The sequence below is a fragment of the Lissotriton vulgaris genome, chromosome 7 (assembly GCF_964263255.1).
Source record: "Lissotriton vulgaris chromosome 7, aLisVul1.2, whole genome shotgun sequence".
Lineage (NCBI taxonomy): Eukaryota > Metazoa > Chordata > Amphibia > Caudata > Salamandridae > Lissotriton > Lissotriton vulgaris.
Genome location: NC_141695.1, coordinates 774,148,090 through 774,167,398, shown reverse-complemented (window position 1 = coordinate 774,167,398; position 19,309 = coordinate 774,148,090). Strand labels below are relative to the sequence as shown.

Sequence of the window (19,309 nt, the reverse complement as noted above, 5' to 3'; positions counted from 1 at the left end):
ACTACACTCAATCAAGAAGGATCTCCTTGTTTTTAAAGCAATGCTTTGGAGACAGCCATGGCTCTCTAGATTCTACAGTACATGCATACCTAGCAAGTTCCCAGCCCACCTACCTATCACCCCCCTACGGAATGTTCCCTGTTGGAAATCAATACCCTACCCTAATCTATCCTCCCACCCAATGTGCTCCACCAACCCTCTTTCGGAGATCGATCATTGCTCTCTTCTTCTCTTCTACGAACCCTTCATCGCAAATCCCGCCTCCCCCAGACACATCCCCAACCCCTCTATCCTCTCCGACCCTAATAGGCCCTCTACCCACAACAAAAGAGGAATAAACAAAAACAATCTTAGTATAGTCCCAATCACGCAGGATCACACCACCCCCGCTACTCCTCAGCTTAAATGCACAGTCCTGAACTGCAGATCGGCCTCTAAGCACGCAACCCAATTAACAGACCTCATCATCTCTACTGACCTGGATCTACTAATCCTCACTGAAACATGGCTTACAGAATCCTCCTCGTCTCTCATTGACATCCTAGTTCCACCCAACTAGGACATCATCAGGCTGGACAGGAGTGGCAAGACAGGAGGTGGAATTGCTTGCATCCACCGGAGTAACATCACCGTAAACATAGCCATATCCCCTGCACTCCCCTATTGCGAATACATATGCCTGGACATCAACAGTAATGGCAAACCTGATTTGTGTACTTTACAAACCATCTATCACCCTCCTGGTGACAACCTCATCTTCATAGAACACCTCATGGACATGATCACTACCTACACTGGACGACAAAACACCCACATTTTCTTGGGTGATTTCAACCTCCACTGGAACGACCTCAACAATACTCTAGTCAACAGTCTTAAAAACGTCCTCAATGCCCTAGACCTTCACCAAATTTGCAACAGCCCTACACACAATAAAGGCGCAACTCTGAACCTAATTATCTCCAAGAGCGATTCCACACACCTGGAATCGATCCTCCCCTGTGACTGGTCAGATCATCACCTTCTTTATCAATGAAACAGTTAACACTTGCCTCAATCCACAAAACCCAAAGTCTAGACAAAAACTCAACCCAAACATGTTACCCATTTCCAGTCACAACCGACTTTTGCCCCCTGTTGATGCCTCCAACGTACATGATCTCACCAACAATTATCTTAACTCCATGACTACCATAATCAACAAATTTGCTCCCCTTCAATTAAAGAGAGTTTCCACGAAAGACTCTAAACCTTGGTTCAATGGTCCACTTAACGATGATAGACGTTCTCTCAGAACTGCTGAACGCAACTGGAGATCGGTCCCATCCGCCAAGCACCTCATGATTCTAAAAGAAAAGAGAAATGCTTACTACCGTAAGATCAGGCGCACTAAAGCAGACCTCTTCAGTCACCAACTTGACCAAGCAAGAAATCGACCAAAAAAACTCTTTGAATTAATCAAAGTCCAATCTAAGGACGCTCCTCAACGTCCACAAGACCTATCTCAACCACAACCCACATGTGAAGAATTCTCTACCTTCTTCAATCTGAAGACTGAGAACATCAAGAAAGACCTCCTCAATGATCCAATCTCTCACACCTGTCCACTCACCACAACCTCCCCTTTATCCATAAATGCAACAAGACAAACTCCTTCAAAGTATGTTTTAAAAAACAATGCAGTGTGGTCTTCCTTTAACACCTATTCTGAAGACGCTATAGGCAAGATTCTCAATACCCTGAAGCCTTCTAATCACCTCACCGACCCTCTCCCCGCAAATGCGGTTAAAGATCTCACCCCATTGCTTCTCCCTCTCTGGACCAAAACCATCAACAGTTCACTCCTACAAGGTTGCACTCCTGACTCCCTTAAGGTGGGGCAGGTTTCTCCCATCCTTGAGAAACCCACAGCTGACCCTACGGACCTAAACAACTACCCACCTATCACCAACATTCCCACGTTGGCCAAACTCCTGGAAAAATGTGTTCAACACCAATTAACAAAACACATTGATCGCTTCAACCTTCTCAACAAACACCAATCCGGCTTCCGAGCAGATCACAGCAAAGAATCAGCCATGACGCACATCATTGACGATGCTCTCCAAATACTGGATCAAAACGGATCATGCCTTCTTATCCTCCTACACCTCTCATCAGCCTGCGATACTGTCAAACACAAGAACTTGATAGATCTTTTGAACTGTAGAATGGGCCTATCTGGATCAGTGCTTAATTGGTTTACCTCTTTTCTGCAAAACCGGACCCAAAAATTCAAGGTCAACAACACCCTCTCTAAACCAGTGCCAGTTACGCTAGGAGTCCCACAAGGATCCTCGCTATCACCAACACTTTTTAACTTATTCATGGAACCACTCACAGATCTGCTACAAACGTCCAACGTGCAATTCCACATGTACGCTGATGATACCAAACTCTACCTTAAGATCAACACTCTTGTAGACATCAACCTGCTTAACACTACCCTTAAGACCACCCAAACATGGCTGGCAGAGAATCACCTCAAACTGAATGCCTCAAAAACAGAATTCCTCCTAAAGCCAAAGTCCCCATAATTCACCTTACTGCATTCAACATTCAACCAACTATAGTGGACTCAGCAAAATCACTGGGCCTAACAATAGACTGTAACCTCAACATGCAGAAACACATTAGAAACACATTAGTAACGCAACTAAGGGAGCAAACTTTCAGATTAACACCCTGAGGAAACTGAAACCCTTCTTACCGGCCAATTACTTCAAGATGGCGGTGCACGCTCTAGTTCTACCTCAGTTAGACTACGGAAGTGTCTCGCTTTGCGGACTCCCTACAGCCACTACGGCCCCCTTAAGAGCTTCTACCAATGCGGCAGCGAGACTCATCACTGGATCAAAAAGAAGGGCCCACATCTCCCCTGACCTTAAATCCCTAAAATGGCTGCCATTTGAAGCCAGAATTCACCTGAAAATAGCATGCATGACGCACAAGGCCATACACCACAATGCACCCAGCTATCTCACAGAGAAACTTACAATATCCGGCGGAATAAGATCCACGAGAAGCACGGAAAACCTCCTATTGAAGCCACAAAGATTCAACAAGAAAAAAACATACAAACGCTCCTTCTCTGGAATGGCGCCCAGGATTTGGAATGCCCTCCCCCCCCCGGAAACTAGACTGAACCCTTTCACTGCAGCTTTGAAACGGGAAGTAAAAGGGATTCTTATGGCAAAATTCTCTTAAACACAGAGCTTCGTTTTCCGCAAGTACATATGTACATGGTATCAATCTAGCCCACCTAAGCAACCTATCCGTCGTTACCATTTCTCCTCAGTTCGTTATTATCATCTTCTTTTTGCTCCTCTTTTTGTCATTCTCAATTATGTTATTTTTATTTTCACTTACTTACCTGGACTGTATTACCTTCACTCATCAGGTCACTTCCTACTGCCCTGTTCTATGATTGCCCTTTGGCATTATGTACTCTTCTTGGACTTAGGTTATCAATATTCCCATGTACTGTAAAGCGCTGTGATACCCGCAAGGGTCGTCTCCGCGCTCTATAAAACTCTGAAAATAAATAAATAGTGCAGCTGGGTGATAACTAACAACAAGGCTTTCCATCTCACCCTTTATAAAGAAATAATAAAGGATAAAGCTCCGCTCAACAAAGGGTTTGTCAATAGACAACGAGCCAAACCTATATAATGTGCACTCATTAACACCAGATCGCTAGTGAAAAACAACAGAGTTTAAAATTCTTATCGATCAACATCAAATCAGTGTAGCATTTTTAACGGAAACCTGGCTAAACCCAGAGGCAGGTTCAGATATTAACATGACCCTGCCTTCTGAATACTCCATACTTAGGCTAGCCAGACCTGTGCGCAGAGGAGGTGGCATCGGCGTTACCTTCAACAAAACCTATTCCATTAACAGAACACCCTTCCCCTATAACAAGGACTTCGAAGCATTTACATTTAAACTAAACTTAAATGCAAAAAATACTTTTAATGGAATACTCGTCTACTATCCTCCAACAAACAAAACCCAACTTTTAAAATTCATTAGTGTAGGAAGCTGGCTCTGTATATACAATACCAAAATGAGGTATAGTGTGCACAGAGTCCATTAGAACCACAAAGGTAGGCAGAGGTAAAAGTAGATAGCACCTTACTGTATTTGTAGTAATGCGGGCGAGCAGTAAGGCTTTATCAAAGGGTAGTGTTAAGCATTTGTTGTATGCACTCAGGCAGCAAATGATGTCACACACTCAAAGGTTGAACTCAGACCAATTTGTTTGTATCAAAAATATTATTGAGTTATATTTATTTTCTAGAACCAAGAAAGCCTAGTACAGGTAAGTGTAAATGGTACTTTTCAAGGCAGGTTGAACAATACAAGCAAGCTAAATGAAAATGTCTTTGTTACAGGTTTGTAAATCATTTTAATACAGAGGTTATTACTGTTCGATTACTTTTGATTATTTTGCAGATTACTTTATGGATTACTTTTTCTAATCAGTGTGATATGTCTAGATATCAAACTGGGACATTTCCTAGAGGAAAGGTAAGTAAAGTAGGTTTCAATTATTTGCAGTTTTTCAAGTTCTCATACAAATCCAACTCCACAGAACAATTTTCAAGGAAATAGTCTATGTATTCCTAAGGAGAATTTGTGGTTATCGGTTAACAGGTAAGTACTTGGTTGTGAGAGTTGGTAGTGGTTAGAACCAGGGTTCCTCCAGGGTCAAGGACGCACTCTCAAAGCACCCTCAGCTGCACTAGGGTGGCCAGGTGCAGAGTACTGTGGCCCAATGTTTTCTAAAGGTAGGATAAGGGCCTCTGGTTGGTAGCCGCTCACGAGCAGGCCACAAAGTTGTGGGAGCAAAGCTCCTGGTGTTAGGCTCAAAGCAAAGGGGGTCTGGTTTAGCATACAAAGTGCACCCACAGTGCCACAGGGGCAGCCGGGTGCAAGGTGCTGTTTTGGCGTTGGGTGCCCTGCTGTTTTTTAGCATCAGGCTCATTCAAGGAACACTTCCATGAGCAACCAATAGATGGGCAGGTAAGTTGGAGGGCTCAGGGACAAAGGTGCACCTCGTGTTCTTTTCTCCAAGGCGCAGTGCGGCTGGATGCAGGAGAGTCTTGAGGTCGGATTTCAACTTACAGTACCCACTCACGGTTGGAGGGGGGGGTCTAGGTGCAGAGGCTGCAGGTGATGTCGGGGAGTCCTTGAGGGGTCAACCCACAGTGGACTCGGACTCTGGTAAGCTGGGGGACCTAGCAGGGACCAGTTGGCTACTTGGACTCGGACCGTAGGCGTTGGGTGCAGTGGTGGTTCCAGGCGTTGGGTTCTCTGTCTTCAGCAGACTCCTAGTCTTTCTTGGCTGTTTCTTTTGAACAGAGCTGCTGTTCACAGGAGATCCGGAGTTTGATGTCATCATCCCAGGGGTTCTCTAGGTCGCTCGCTGCAGGACAAGGTGACTTTTGATACAGGATCTCTGGATACTGCAGACGGGCCGGTAGGGCTGGGGCCAAGTCAGTTCTTTTCTGCTGTCTCCTCTGCTGGGCGTCTTCTTTGTAGGTTGCGGGAATCTGACTTCTTGGTTGAGGCTGCCCTTAAATACTGTTTTAGGGGGCGTTTTAGGGGTCTCGAGACGAGTCGCCAAGGGGCTACTGACCTTAGGATTACTACACCCTTTGTGTGCTCAACCCACGAGGGGGAGTGGGCACAATCCCTAATCCTGATAGGAGAGGGCATGCTATCTGCAAGATGAAAGGCACTGAAAAGTGGGCTTCCCCTCGCATCCTTCACCTGAGGGGTGGGGTTGGCAGAGGTGGGCACACCTTCTGGGCTGTGCAAATTTTTTTCGCCTGTTTTCCCGCCGAAAAGGAGGAGAGACAGGAAGGGGGCCTACTGCTGATAGCAGGAGAGGCTGGGGTCGTGTTACGAAGGTGGCAAGGCCTTTGAAGCTCCCCTGCCACAGATGGCTCTTCCTGGGGGAGGAGTGACCGCCTGCATCCAGGAAAGGATTTGTTTCTGGGCTCAGGAGTGAAGGTTCCCACCCCAGGGGTCCAGAAACATGTCTTCTAGTGGCAGGCTGGTGTGTACCAGTCAGGGAACCCACCAGGGGCTGGTCGTTTTTCAGGGGGCCCTCTGAGTGCATTTTTCATTAAGTCCCACACTGTCATCAGTGTGGGTTAAATGTGCTGAGAAATTTGATACGAAAATTCCCAGGTTTCATTAAAGCAGTTATGTTGCTGTGGAGTTCGTAATGACAAACTCCCAGCACCATATACTCTTAATAGCATAACTGTACTATTACAATGTCTAAGGATTGGTCTAGACAATGTAGGTCTCATTCACCTGTAGCCTCACCATTGGTATAGTGCACCCAGCTAGAGGGGTGGCTGACCTATGCCAGGGCAGTGGGTTGTAGGCATGGCACACAGGAATGTGTGCCATGTCGACATTTCACTTTGTTCTGCACCAAAAACGCAGCTTGCAATGGCAGTGTGTGTGTGTAAAGGTACAGGGTCTCTAAGGGTGGCACAATAAGTGCTGCAGCCCTTAAAGGCCTTCCCTGGCCACAGTGCCCTTGGTACCCATGGTACCTTTTACAAGGAACTGACATGTGGTCACTCCTATGGCAGGCCTTAACAATCCTGAAGGCAGAGTGCTTGGAATCATGTGAGATGGTGCTCTGGCATGAGCTGAGCCCGTTTGCAGCTTGCGAAACCAAGTCCTAATAGCTGTTCCATGATAACGCGTACCATATACACTTAAGTGTATTATAATCCTCGCGGTTATATGCCAACTCTGGTATCGCTTTATCAAAACATGCCGAGTAAGGTGTCATACGAATTGGAATACTAACCCCTCGCCAATTCTGGCGACGGGGTTAGTATTCCACCCTTCTAGTGGGACACGACATGTATGTAACTGTGAACCCCGGTTAAAGTTAACTCGAGCCTCAGCATCACAAAATGGATGCTGCCACCACAGACACAAGTCTGACCTCCTGCTGCTGGGAGTCCTTCCAGCGAGGAGAGCTTGGACAAAGGGTTTCCTGTCAGGGGCGGTGCTAGCACCATCCCAGACAGGGTTTTGTGTATCCTGGGTAGGCAGGGCTGAATAGGAAGGTGACTGCAAGTGGCACCCCGGTGCTCACTATGCATAGGCCGGCTAGAACCAGTTCCAGGGGCACACCAGCCCCTGAGCTGGGGAAAGTCCGGCATGGGAGAGGGGTGTAGCCACCCCCCTTCCTGGTCCCACCCATGGGCAGGACCTAGTCGCGTGCCAGCCCCTTTTCTTAGTATAAAGATAGGAGCGGGCCCCCTTCCAAATTAGATCATCTTTGAATCCTGAAACTACTTTCTACGAAAGGAACTCAAGACTTCTTCTCAAGATTTCTCCCTTGTGACTAAGGAGTAGTCACCCTCCATCTGCGGGCACCAACTAAGAACACTGCGGTTTGCTGCACGTCCTTCCTCCGGAACCAGACCGACCAGCACGACGAGACCCGGCTTCCCTGGCACCTCTGACCTCTACCTACATCGTCGGCTCAGCTGAGATCCGTGGGTGTGACGAGACCTCGAGGGACCGGCCATCTTCAGACCTGCACGACGCTTATCCAGCACGACCGCCGAGGGATCCTCGAGTGAGTGCTTTGGGGTTTGAGAAGCCCTAACCCTGAGCAGCTCCAGCACCGAAGTCCAGCCCCCCAGCATCCACGAGATCTACGTGGGGCCCTTCTGCTCTTTGCTGCTCACCGCGTTGTCCGGCTACTTGCCTGCTGGCTTGTGGCCCTCCTGACGACGCACCACGACGACAACACCGCTGGTCTGGTTGCTCCAGACTGGCCCTTGCTCCCTTCCAACAGAGGAGCACCCCGGACCCTCCTTGTCCACTCCAGACGCCATTTTAAGTCCACCGCGTGGGCTTGCATTTGCCAAGACTTGTTGCCCCAATCCTGGGTCCAGCGACGTCGACAGCAGATACCTTTGTTGGACAGCTCGCACCTCCATCCTGGTCGCCGACAACGCCTCCTGGTCCGAGAGACTGCAGAGCCCAGCGTCGCCCACTCACCTGGTCGAGGTGACTCCATCCGGTGCCATCCTGGTGCCCATCTAATCACTGGCTAGTGATTCAGAACTTGGTCCCCTCTGCTTACAGGTATCCTCCATCACCGATCCAGGCTTGGATCCCTTCGAACTTCATCACTGGTCGCCTGCCAGCAACTTCTTCTTTCAGGCTCCATAGACTGCAACGAGGATTCCCGACGTCTTTTCAGACCTATGCAGCCGCAGCCCCTGGGCTAGGTAACCTGTGCATTTCGGTGCTCCAGCATAGCTTAACTATCCAAGTGTCCAGATCCTTTTTCGCTTCAGCTCTACCTAGTCGGATTCGTCCGTTAACACTAACTTTACGAAACCTAGCATCCATAGACTTTGTCCCGCATCCTGCGTGAGAGTGCACACTCTGCACCCGATCCCCCTAGGCCTCCTGCTAGTAATCTGAAGGTTCAGTAGTCCAGTCCTAGCGATCCTAAAGTCTATTAGAGAAGTACTTACCTGCTAGTAATTTCGCATTCCACTTTTAGAGTATATGGTTTTTTGTGCCCCTCGGGCATTTGTGTAATTTGTGCGACTTAAAGTAGTTTCGTAAGAGCTTTGTATTGTGCTTAGCACCCTGTCCTCATAAAGAGTCCAGGGTTGTTGTGTTCTAAATAAATATCCTTTTATTTTCATAACAACTTGTGTGGTGTCCTTTCACTTGGTGTTCAAGGGGTATATGTGATGGTATAACAGCTGGCTTAACACGCCCTCTAGAGTCTAGCCTAAAGACTGCTCTTGTCCATGCTACTAGGATAGCTGGTCTACGGTTGACTTACAACCAATCATCAATAAGGGTTGTTTGGACTGATACAAAGTGCTCACTAGAATAGTGAACATTATATATCAGGCCAACTTCTCACAATGGCGAACAAAGCGGTACAAAAGGGGGTGGAGATGGACGGAGCATCTGAACCAATCAAACACTCACACCCAGTCAACAGATCTGGTTTTAAACGTTAAGCATTTTAGCGGGGTTGGAAGGCGGTTATTGACGTAATTTATATCAATTTTCCACATTATATATGTATTAATATTTGTAAACTGTAAATTCGCCTCAACCGTCTCGTGAATTTCAAGCGTGGGCAGATCGTGCATGGAGCCTCGCAGAAGAAACAAGAGATCGGAGCTTGTTTTTTCTTCTGTGCGGCACCATGCATGCTTTCACTTTTGTTATTTCTTCAGCGGGCCATGCGCTTTCCGTTTACACATGGCGGCCCGCACACAACACTGCTGGAATGCTGCCCTTAATGAATAATGGCGGGCGCTTTTTTTCATCATCCTGGAGGAGACCTTCGCTTCGGTTTGCAGGGGGGCAGCCAGCTGTGTGGACGTCTTTATTTCCACTCCCGGAATGCTGCCCTTAATGAAAAAGGCGGGCGCTTCTTTATTTTCATCCTGGAGGAGACCTTCGCTTTGGTGGCAGCCGGCCTCGTGGACATATTTTGATTTTTGCGTTTCACTGGTGGTGAATGCGAGGTTGCATTACATGCAACTTGCAAACAACTTTAGAGTGTGTCTAGACCAGCAAATGAATTCACTGCAACCCGGCGCTCTTTGACTTGTACACAAAAAAGCTTTATTGTTATGACTAAATATGTTTCCAGACGCATGGGTTATATAGTAGATGATTCATTTATAATTAGTTATAATTTACATACCAAAGCAAGCTATGCATGTGATGAACTCGGTTTGGACACATGGTAGATTGTTTCTTTTATGTTCCATCATTGTCAGCCCATTTTTAGGTCTATTTTCTGTGTGCCTTAAATGTTCCCTTCTGCCAGATATTCCACAGCTTGTTCTACTTATCACTGAAAACGTTCAGGCGGCAGCCCCCCTTGCATGTCTCCTCCTCTCCCCCTGTGCCCTCTCTCCTTCCCTCCCTCTCAACCTGTGCATGCCTGCATCCAGGCTTGTACACCGGCCTCTCCTTTTCACGTCTCCACCCCCTGTGTGCAGTGTGTTTGTTCGGACAGCAGGAAGCTTCCTGTTCAGGTTTTCCGTTTAGGCTGCCGGTGCCCGGCTCCTGCGGTGCTTGGCTGTGTGTTTCCTGCTCCCTTTCTCTGGTTTCACCTGTTCTGGTCCCACCATGCCTTACATATCCGGCACCGGTGGTTTCCTCCCACTATCTTCTGCCTTGTACCTGGTTCGCTGCTTCCCTTCACCCCGAGCCTGGTGGAGTCTTGGCCTTTCACCGAGGGCCATGGCGGGGTGCGGGCTCCCCTGGCCACTGTGCTGTTTGTGCTGGGCTGCTCGGCGCCCTGCCAGAACCGCTCCCTGGAGTGGTACCCGGCGCTGGTGAACACGGCCTACACGGACCCTGTCAGTAACCTGACGGTGCTGTGGAGCATAGAGAGCGGCCGCTACGGGGACAGCTCGCCCAAGGAGTGTGTGCAGGGCCAGGTGGGGGTCCCGAAGGCCGCGCTGGCCCCCTAGGCGCCCCCCCCGAAGCCATGGAAGGCTGTGCTGCAGACACCGAGTACTGTAAGCCTGGGGCCGCCACCCGGCCTCACCTCCCCCCGGCGAGGGAGAGGAGGGCGTCGCCGGGTTCTGGATTGCGCTGATGGCCCGAGAGGGCAGCACTTTTAAAGAAAAGGTCTTCAACGCCATCCGCAGGAACGCCACCAATGTGGTCATTTACAATGAGCCCAAGGCGGGCAATGCCACTGTGTCCATGTCTCACACAGCTAAGAGCCTTCCGTTGCCCCCTCATACATTTGTAACCCCCACCCCTTGCTGTACCCATGACCCACATCTCGAAGCACCCCTCACCACCCGGTTCGACGTGTGTAAGAGGCTCACTACAGACACAGGAAAAATACCTCTCGCCAACTAGGAGTGCTTCCTCTCCTCCTCCCCCACCACCTCCACAGCCCCAGGTACCACCCTGTTCATCTAGTAGTGGCAGCCAACCAACATAAAGAACTATAGGCTGGCACCATGGTCCACCTCCATACCACCTCCACACACATCCTTACCCCCCCCCCCCTGTAACCACTGTGTTTTACCTCTCTATAAGAGGCTTCTTCACCTCGTCAACAATAAGTGCCCATCCCTGAAAACCTGTCTTCAGACCACCTCCACACACTGCAACTGGTATTACAGTGTTCTACCTCTGGAAGAGACTCCCTCCCAACAGGAACATAGACATGGCTCCAACAAGGAGTGCCCCAAGCTTTACACATTATTTTAAGTTCTCCTCAACACGTAGCCTTCCCCAGAGTGCCTCCCCACAGCTGCCTATTGACCCCCTCCCTCAACACACCATCTCCTTAGAGAAAACACCATTCATTTGTCTCAGCTCTAGAGTAGGCGCACACACAACCTTTCACACCAAGCTACCCACAATGACCCACACAATATGCAGGCCATCTCCCCCAACTACCGCCCGTCAACACTGCTTATTGCATTAGAATAAAAGGCTCAAACACCAGATCTGGGCCCCTTTGTGTTTTAATTTCCGACTGCAGACACACTCGTGTTGTTACCACTCTAACACCAGAAGGCATTTAAAATGCGACGATCCATATGTTGTTGGAAAAAAGGTCTTAATAATAGTGTTTTTTATTTTGATATACTTCATCTTGGGGGGGAAACAGCGTTATGTTATTATAGCGCTGGTAACATTTGAGACATTTTGAAAGCACAAACATGTAATGCCAAGACTGTTCGATAGGGTTCGCATGGTACAGAAGAGAATTCTGATGTGGTTGAAGCACTGTCATTTAATTTTTTATTATTATATTTTATTGGCTATAACGCGCTGGTCTAATTACACTGTTGGCCGTTCAGCTAATGGTAACATCATCTGTTTCCACCACGCTGAAATTCAGGAGGTTGATCGAATAAAATCCTCTTGTGGATAGAGTTTGGAGAGTGTTTTTAAACTTGGTTGGTTGAGTGGCATTAGGTTGTGTTTGGTCGCCCTTGGGTACCTAGTCATGATTTGTGTGTGGCCTCAGTATAAGGGGACTGTTTCACACATAAACATAAGTGTAAGTTCATAATATGAATTGTCGGTTCTAGCTTCCAGGTCATAGATCGGACACCCTGTGCCTTTTAAAGCTTGTAAAACTACGACATTGAGCAACAGATTCAACTGCAGAAAAAAAACAAGCATTAAAAATGCTATAGGTCTTGCCTTTCATTAAGTTAAAGCCATTTGCTTTGCTATACAATACCATTAGCAAAGCAAATGGCTTTAACTTAATCAAAGGCGAGACCTATTGCATTTTCAATGCTTGTTATTAAAAGCTAGTGTGGCAGAAATCAGACAGTCGCACTGGAGTGGACAATATATATATAGACTGTTGCCAAGACACGAGTGAAGGTACCTAGGCAAGGACATTAAAAATATCGCCACTCATGGCATCATGTTATAGCAAATTCCCAGCAGTGCTTTATCTCTAGTTTTCTGCTAACACGTAGGGGCTAGGAGTCACAGAGGGTGGGCGAACACAATGCGTGTTTCCTGGAAACAACTGAACAGATAGCGCAAGTGGAAAAGTGTGTTTTCCCTTATTCAGTCGTTAGCACCATGACTTAAGAGGAACAACTGAAACTCCTCTGTCGAGAATTCCCGTTGCGTCCATCTGTAGCTTTCACCTGCTTTGTTAAGTAGCAACAGAATTCCAAAAGTTCATATAGCCCAAAAACCAAATGCCATGCAACTCAACACAGCAGAAATCACCTGGTCAACCGGAACGCCGGGCAGGAAGCAAACTGAATCATCGGACGTTTAACAAGGCGGAAGAGACGCAGTGCGCGTACACAAACTCCTGTCATGGTGTGCTCGGCAAACAGGAGACAGGGAGGGAACAAACATGCCTCTCTTGCAATCAAAAGCGAGCGTTTTTGATGCGTGCCAATGAAAAGCATGGGTGGAGCTTCCACCCCGCTTCCGAAGCAAAATCGACGACAATCAATCTCGCAAGCGACCAGCGCATGCGCTGCGACGCTATGCAAGACCTAAAAAGAACATGGCCATTATACAGTCCAAATGCCTGACAATCGTGCCAGGCCTACAAACAAGGAAGGAAAAAAACAGGTAAAGAGCGCCCCAGGGCTGATGATTACAGCCAAGGGTCTATAGCTTATACAATTTCCTTAACAACCGTCAAGCCACAGTATTCCTTAGCTTGAATTTCAGAAGTAAAAAACTGCAGGCAGACGTGTTGAACTCTGATCCAGGAACTAAATACCTAGATCATGTGGCTCCACTGAGAACATCTTGCGACATAGGGCTTCCATCTTAGCATTAGGTATGGATGTTATCAACCTCACTCTGAATGAGGTGCTCAACAAGTCTTTAACCACTGCCACAGTTCACTTATGCTAGAAGAGAATCAAAATCCTCCCTCTACTAAAAAAAAGCCAAGTGCAGATCCGGATGCACCAGGCAATTATAGGCCTATCTCCCTCCTTCCTGCGCTTGCTAAGTTAGCTGAATAATCTGTGAATCATCAGCTCTATAATTATTTAGAGGTCAATAGGCTTCTTCATCCGAGCCAATAAGAATTCAGACTTAGGAATAATACTGAGACTGCCTTGATGGATGTCTCTGATATTATTAGAAGTACTGTTGATGCGGGTGGTAGGGCAGTCTTGGTGTTGTTGGACCAGTCTGCAGTCTTCGACACGGTCCCACATGCCAGGCTGCTTGCACACTTCCTTGAGATAGGCATTAGAGATAATGCCTGGAAACGGTGGATGTCCTTCCTTGATGATAGGAGTCAAGAAGTCTGGCAACTTCCTTATTCCTCTGTCAGCCGAAGGGTTTTGGTTGGAGTCCCTCAGGTTTCAGCACTTAACCCCACTACGTTCAATATCTATATGACCCCCCTAGCCAAGGAGGTGGAGTCATTTTGGGTGCAGATTATTTCTTATGTGGATGACACCCAGATCTTCTTTGCTTTTAGCAAAGGGGTGCCTACTGATCTGGATGCCATTCAACACTGTTTCACGGCTGTTTTAAAATAGATGTCTCAAAATCATTTGAAGTGTAACACTGAGAAGACTGTGGTGCTTAGCTTTCGACATAGCTTTGCTTTGAACTTGGATGTTTACTGGCCTGCATGGGAGCCCCAATCAGACACCAAAGCTGATTCTGTAAAAAAATTTAGGGTTTAAATTTGATAATAAAATGTCATTCCACAATCAAATCATCTCGGTGGTTGTTGTGTGTTTTGCCATTCTACGCTTGGGAAAAAGAATTCAGCACCTCCTCTCATTTACAACAAGATCACAGTGGTATTAGCCGTGGTCATATTTAGAATGCACTACGCCAACGCATTATATGCAGGCCTGACAAAGAATCTTTTCAATTTACTACAGACTGTTCAGAATGCTGCAGCTCAGTTGGTTCTTTGTCTCATAAGACATGAACACATCTCTAGGCATTTGCACAATCTGCGCTGGCCCCCCATTGAAAAACGAAAAAAATTTAAATTCCGCTTTCTTAATGCATAGAGCGCTCCATCAGTCAGGACCTGATTATATATCTTCCAGGGTTGCTTTCTACAGCCCAGCGAGAGTGCTACGTTCATCCAATAATTATCAGGCCAAAATTCTAGAGCTCACCTGGCTACAGCAGGCGTTCGCTCATTCTCTTTTTTGTGTCCAGTTGGTTGGAACAACCTCCCTTTAGACTTTTGTCAAACTAAGGCTGAATCTATTTTTAAGAAAAAGCTAAAGACCTGGCTCATTTCACAGTAATTGTCATCTTCCTCCGTTTCTTTGACTGTATAGCACCAGTACACTTGTGAGTAGCTGAGCGCTCTATAAATCTCATCACTAACATCTGCAACGGAGCATAAAGTTTGAAAGTTTTGGAGGAGATATCGGATCCAGTCGCTGTCTAATGCTGAAGAAGTTTGTTGGTGAAATACCAAAACAGAGATCCAGACCAGCATTGATGTGGCTCAGAAAAAATGGAGCTGACACCAGAGCTCTGTTTGGCACCTAATAAGGTATGGTGTTGTTGAGTCTGAAGGCGGAGCTGCGGCTAGCGCCACATGATACCACCAGGCAGCGCTACTGATTGGGAAATGTTTTTGTACCTGGAAAAATAATTCATAAGGTGAGTAATTTGGGGAAAGATATTTCTATCAGAATAACATTCCAAGCATGGCATAAAAAACAATCTTTGCTCGGTTATATTTGAAGCTACTATTTGCATGTAGGTGTGAATGGCCTAGTGAGTTCATTAGCTGTGGAGGTGCTCCTTTTACCATTCTGGTCGAGGAAAGACCTGCAGCTCTTCTGTTAACTTAAACGACTAGAGAATATGAACATTACCAAGAAAAGACAAATGGCCTGGTACCACATTTCTCTACTGAAAAAAGTGATACTATTCCACCCAGAAATCAACTTCAGAACTGCTGTTCACACTGTCATAGTCTCACATCTGGATGGTTAAAACACCCTGCTCCATGGCCTCCGAAGACTCCATACTGCCTCACCCTACCCCTTTTTAAGCAGACCCTCCAGGATATCGCGATTTGCCGCGAAATCGGCACTTTTATAAAAATGCCGCGATTTTTACAAAAGTGCCTGCGAAATCGGCACTTTTGTAGAAATCGCGGTATTTTTACAAAAGCTAATCCATGCCACATCCTGAGGGGTCTGACTGAGGGGCAGCAGCCGACGCCTGGGAAGAACAATTGTTACTTGACGACTCATTAGCACCCCCTCATAGATGTTACACCACGGAGGGCGGGGGAGGGGCCCAGCAGCCAGGCAGAGGTGTGAGAGTCTAATGGAAGCGAGAAACAAGGCTGTGGGGAGCAGGTGCCCGTGTGCACAGGCAGGATGCAGGAGTCTCGGAGGGGAGGGTGCGGGGGTGGGACTGATGGAGCACAGAAACAACATCTTACGTGCACCTCACGGCAAGGACAATGGAAACTTAGCAGGTATGAGGTGGTGACACCCGGAACAGAGGCCTCATGACCATTCATTTCACAGTAAAAAAAAACACACAAAAAAAACATTGTGCCACAAAAGGTCTTGTCTCAAAATAGGAAAGGTGAGGTATTTGTCAAGGTGGAGGACAGGGTTAGAGAGTTCATTAAGGTTAAGTAAGGTCAGGGAATCAGCCAGCGTAAGTGCAGAGGGAGGCATAAGGGGAGCTGCAAGGAATGATATTAGGATTAGGGTTCAGGTCAAGGATAAGGGTAGCATTTATTTAATTTGTAAAAAAATAAATAAACCAGTGCAAGGGCCCAAAATTGTTTTATGTAGCCTGCTGCCAGGGTTGGAGAATACCAAAGCTGCCTGATCTGGATTCCACCTCGTGCCTCTTCATTCCACCGCCCTGCACTTTCTGTCTCTTTATCTCATGAATACTGAGGCTGCCTGGTCTTGATTCCACCTCATGCCTTTTTCTTCCACCACTACACTTCCTGTCTGTTTTTCTGAAGAATACTAAGGGTGTCTAGTCTTCAATAAATCAATGCCTCTTTCTTCCGCCACCCTACACTTTCTCTCTTTATCTAACTCTTAAATGTTCTTTTTCACCCCTTCTTTGCCATCTTGTGACTTCTTTCCTACTTTTCTCTTTATTCTTTCTCCATTTTATATGAATGAAGAGGGTACACACGAAAGCGCAGGAAGAAATGGAACCACAGAGGCCTAGTCCAGGCACATTGAGCTGGCCTAGGCCCTGTGGCAATCAGGTTTCCTGTTTATATTTATCTGTATGTATTACATAGCGCCAAAATGTGCCTGTCCGAGACGCAGGAAGCATATTAAAATACCAAAAAACAGGAGAGGCATTCACAGTACACATATAGCTGCAGAGAACCGAAAGTGCACCGTGCATCACGATGAGGCATAAGTAGGGCCGTGAGCCAAAGGGTGTGCATCACTGTGGACTCGGGTGAACTCTGCATTTGACATCTCGCTCGGTCACGCCATCACCTACTCCAGGTCTGGTTCGACAACAAGCAGAGCACACACTTCAAGAGACCAATGGTGCGAACTGTCCAATGACGTCACGCCCCTGGAATACTTCACCACTTCATTTCCCCACGACCAGCACCAGGATTTCACACGTTGAGAATTCCCAAACCATATCCAGAGATACACTTGAATATCTGTACATGCTTTTCGAGGGAAACAAAGTGTCTACATTGTAATTAAACCAAATATACATAGCTTCATGTTGTTAAATAACTAAAAAAGCTAAGATATCTGTTTTTGTTGTAGGAAATATGGCCAAATAAAATGCCATAAAAGTGCCGCTAAATTTTCATATTTGTGCCGCTAAATTTCCATTTTTGTGCAGCTAAATTTGCGAATCCATGCCGCTATATCCTGGGGAGGTCTGTTTAAGGGCAACCACACAGCATCATGTCATCCAAGGCCTGAAAAAACATGATCACATCACCCCCAACCTGATGGAGACTTCTTGGCTACACAAATTCAGCTGCACCAATCCTAAAGCCATCGCGACCTGCACCCCACCTTATCTTTGAATACACCAGCTGTAAAGAAACATGCTGAATACACCGGTTATAACGAAACTTTGATTCAACCATTAACATTCTTCAGTGTCAAATAGCCTGCAACACAACTTCTTTGCACTGCATACCTTCGTGAAATGTTTAAATGGGTACTGTCCCAATAAACTGCCTCCCAGGGGACTCATCATGGCGATGATGGCACTGATTAAGTGGGCAGCACTGGGATTTGTTGCTCACCTTGTAAAAAACATCAGGCACATACTGCTCACTGCTGGATTCCTTGGCATAGCCCAGCTCTGGCACATCACGACAGGGCAGCAAACACTCATCACGCACTAATGCCATGCACTGGTTGGAGACTTGGTAACCCTCAAAATGCACCTGATTATCTGGTCCACCTGAGAAGCAAAGGAAATTGTTAAACTAGTTTCCAAGACATCTTTCATTGCAGCCTCTCTATCATGATTATATCTGCATGTCTTCTCTTTAATTCTTTATACAGTCCATCAAACGCTCTATGTACAAGCCTCTGCTTTCATTACCGGTCATTTTAAAATACATTCTACCAAGAACTCCATATAGTACCACAGAGATCCTGCTAATTGTTTTCTAATTTAACAAAGTGAAATAAAAGGATTGAAATGTGTTTTTTTTTCTTGCAGACCTTGGAATGAATTAATGAATAACTTTATTGGTCAATGGATTCAAACTTTTACAATTTAAAAACATGTACAGCTTCTCCTTCAGATAAAAACCGCTATTCAGTTTATTGTTCTTTAAGAGTACCATTGTTACATCACAAGTTATTGACATCAAAACATGTTTTTCGGCGAAAGACAATGCAAACAATAAAAGGACGTCTTAAAAACAAGTCATGAGTAAATCCACCTTGAAACATCAGCATTCAGTACATCAAATACTAGTAACGACGAATTACGTTTATTGACACGCAACAGTATGAACAGCAGATGTGTTGGTGTTAAACATAACCTGCGCAAATACGCCATGAGATGACACTTAAGTACCAGATTTCAAAAGATTTTAAAAGTGCTTGCAGTTTTCAAGTGCTTATTATGTCTAAAAAAGTGCAATTTCAAAAGAGTAACTACAAGTGTGAGCCTTCTAAAATTGAGTTGCGCCTATTTTCAAAGTTAAAAAAAACCACAGTGCTAATTGGGGACAAGAAACAACAAGTTATGCGCTCAGAAAGTTTAAAATGCATCTTTTCCTTCCTCAAGCCTTGCGACCCTTACGGGTGAGTAGCGCGCTTTATAAAACCCTGATTGATTGAAGTTCGCCTGTTCAGCCTCACTGTTTGCAACTGTAAACTAAAAAACATCTTTAAAGTTCATCAAATGTGCATGCCGTTAGACCATCTGCATTAGCAGAGGCTGTGCTGTTAGTCATTTGTGTTATCAATTAAGCCCATGAACGTAAAAAGTACCCACGTCTTTTCTGATGAAATAATACTTCAATAGCCGTTTTCAACACTGGGCATATTCATAAGATGTGGTTTATGTCCTGTCTTACGCATTTGCAAAAGCAGACTCGGTGAATGGTCTTAACCAAATTGGGGAATTTCCCAGAGTGGTGAAGGAGCCCAGTAGTTGCAACTTAGTCTTGAGCTCAAAAGGTTCTCCCAGCTAGTCCTGTGGTTTTAGGAAACTGTAAGGTCCAATCGTCATCCAGGCATTTGATCTTTTCGAAAGCAGCTCCTTAACCATCAGC

General features: G+C 46.3%; 1 protein-coding gene across 1 annotated transcript in view; it reads right to left on the bottom strand.

Annotated features, from left to right (window-relative positions):
- Nucleotides 1-19,309, bottom strand: part of NPLOC4 (NPL4 homolog, ubiquitin recognition factor) — a 537,117-nt gene that overhangs the window by 69,947 nt on the left and 447,861 nt on the right. Inside the window, exon 12 of the mRNA XM_086931004.1 lies at nt 17,819-17,979. Within this exon, the coding sequence (XP_086787130.1) occupies nt 17,819-17,979 (161 nt within the window). The remainder of the gene's footprint in view (nt 1-17,818; nt 17,980-19,309) is intronic.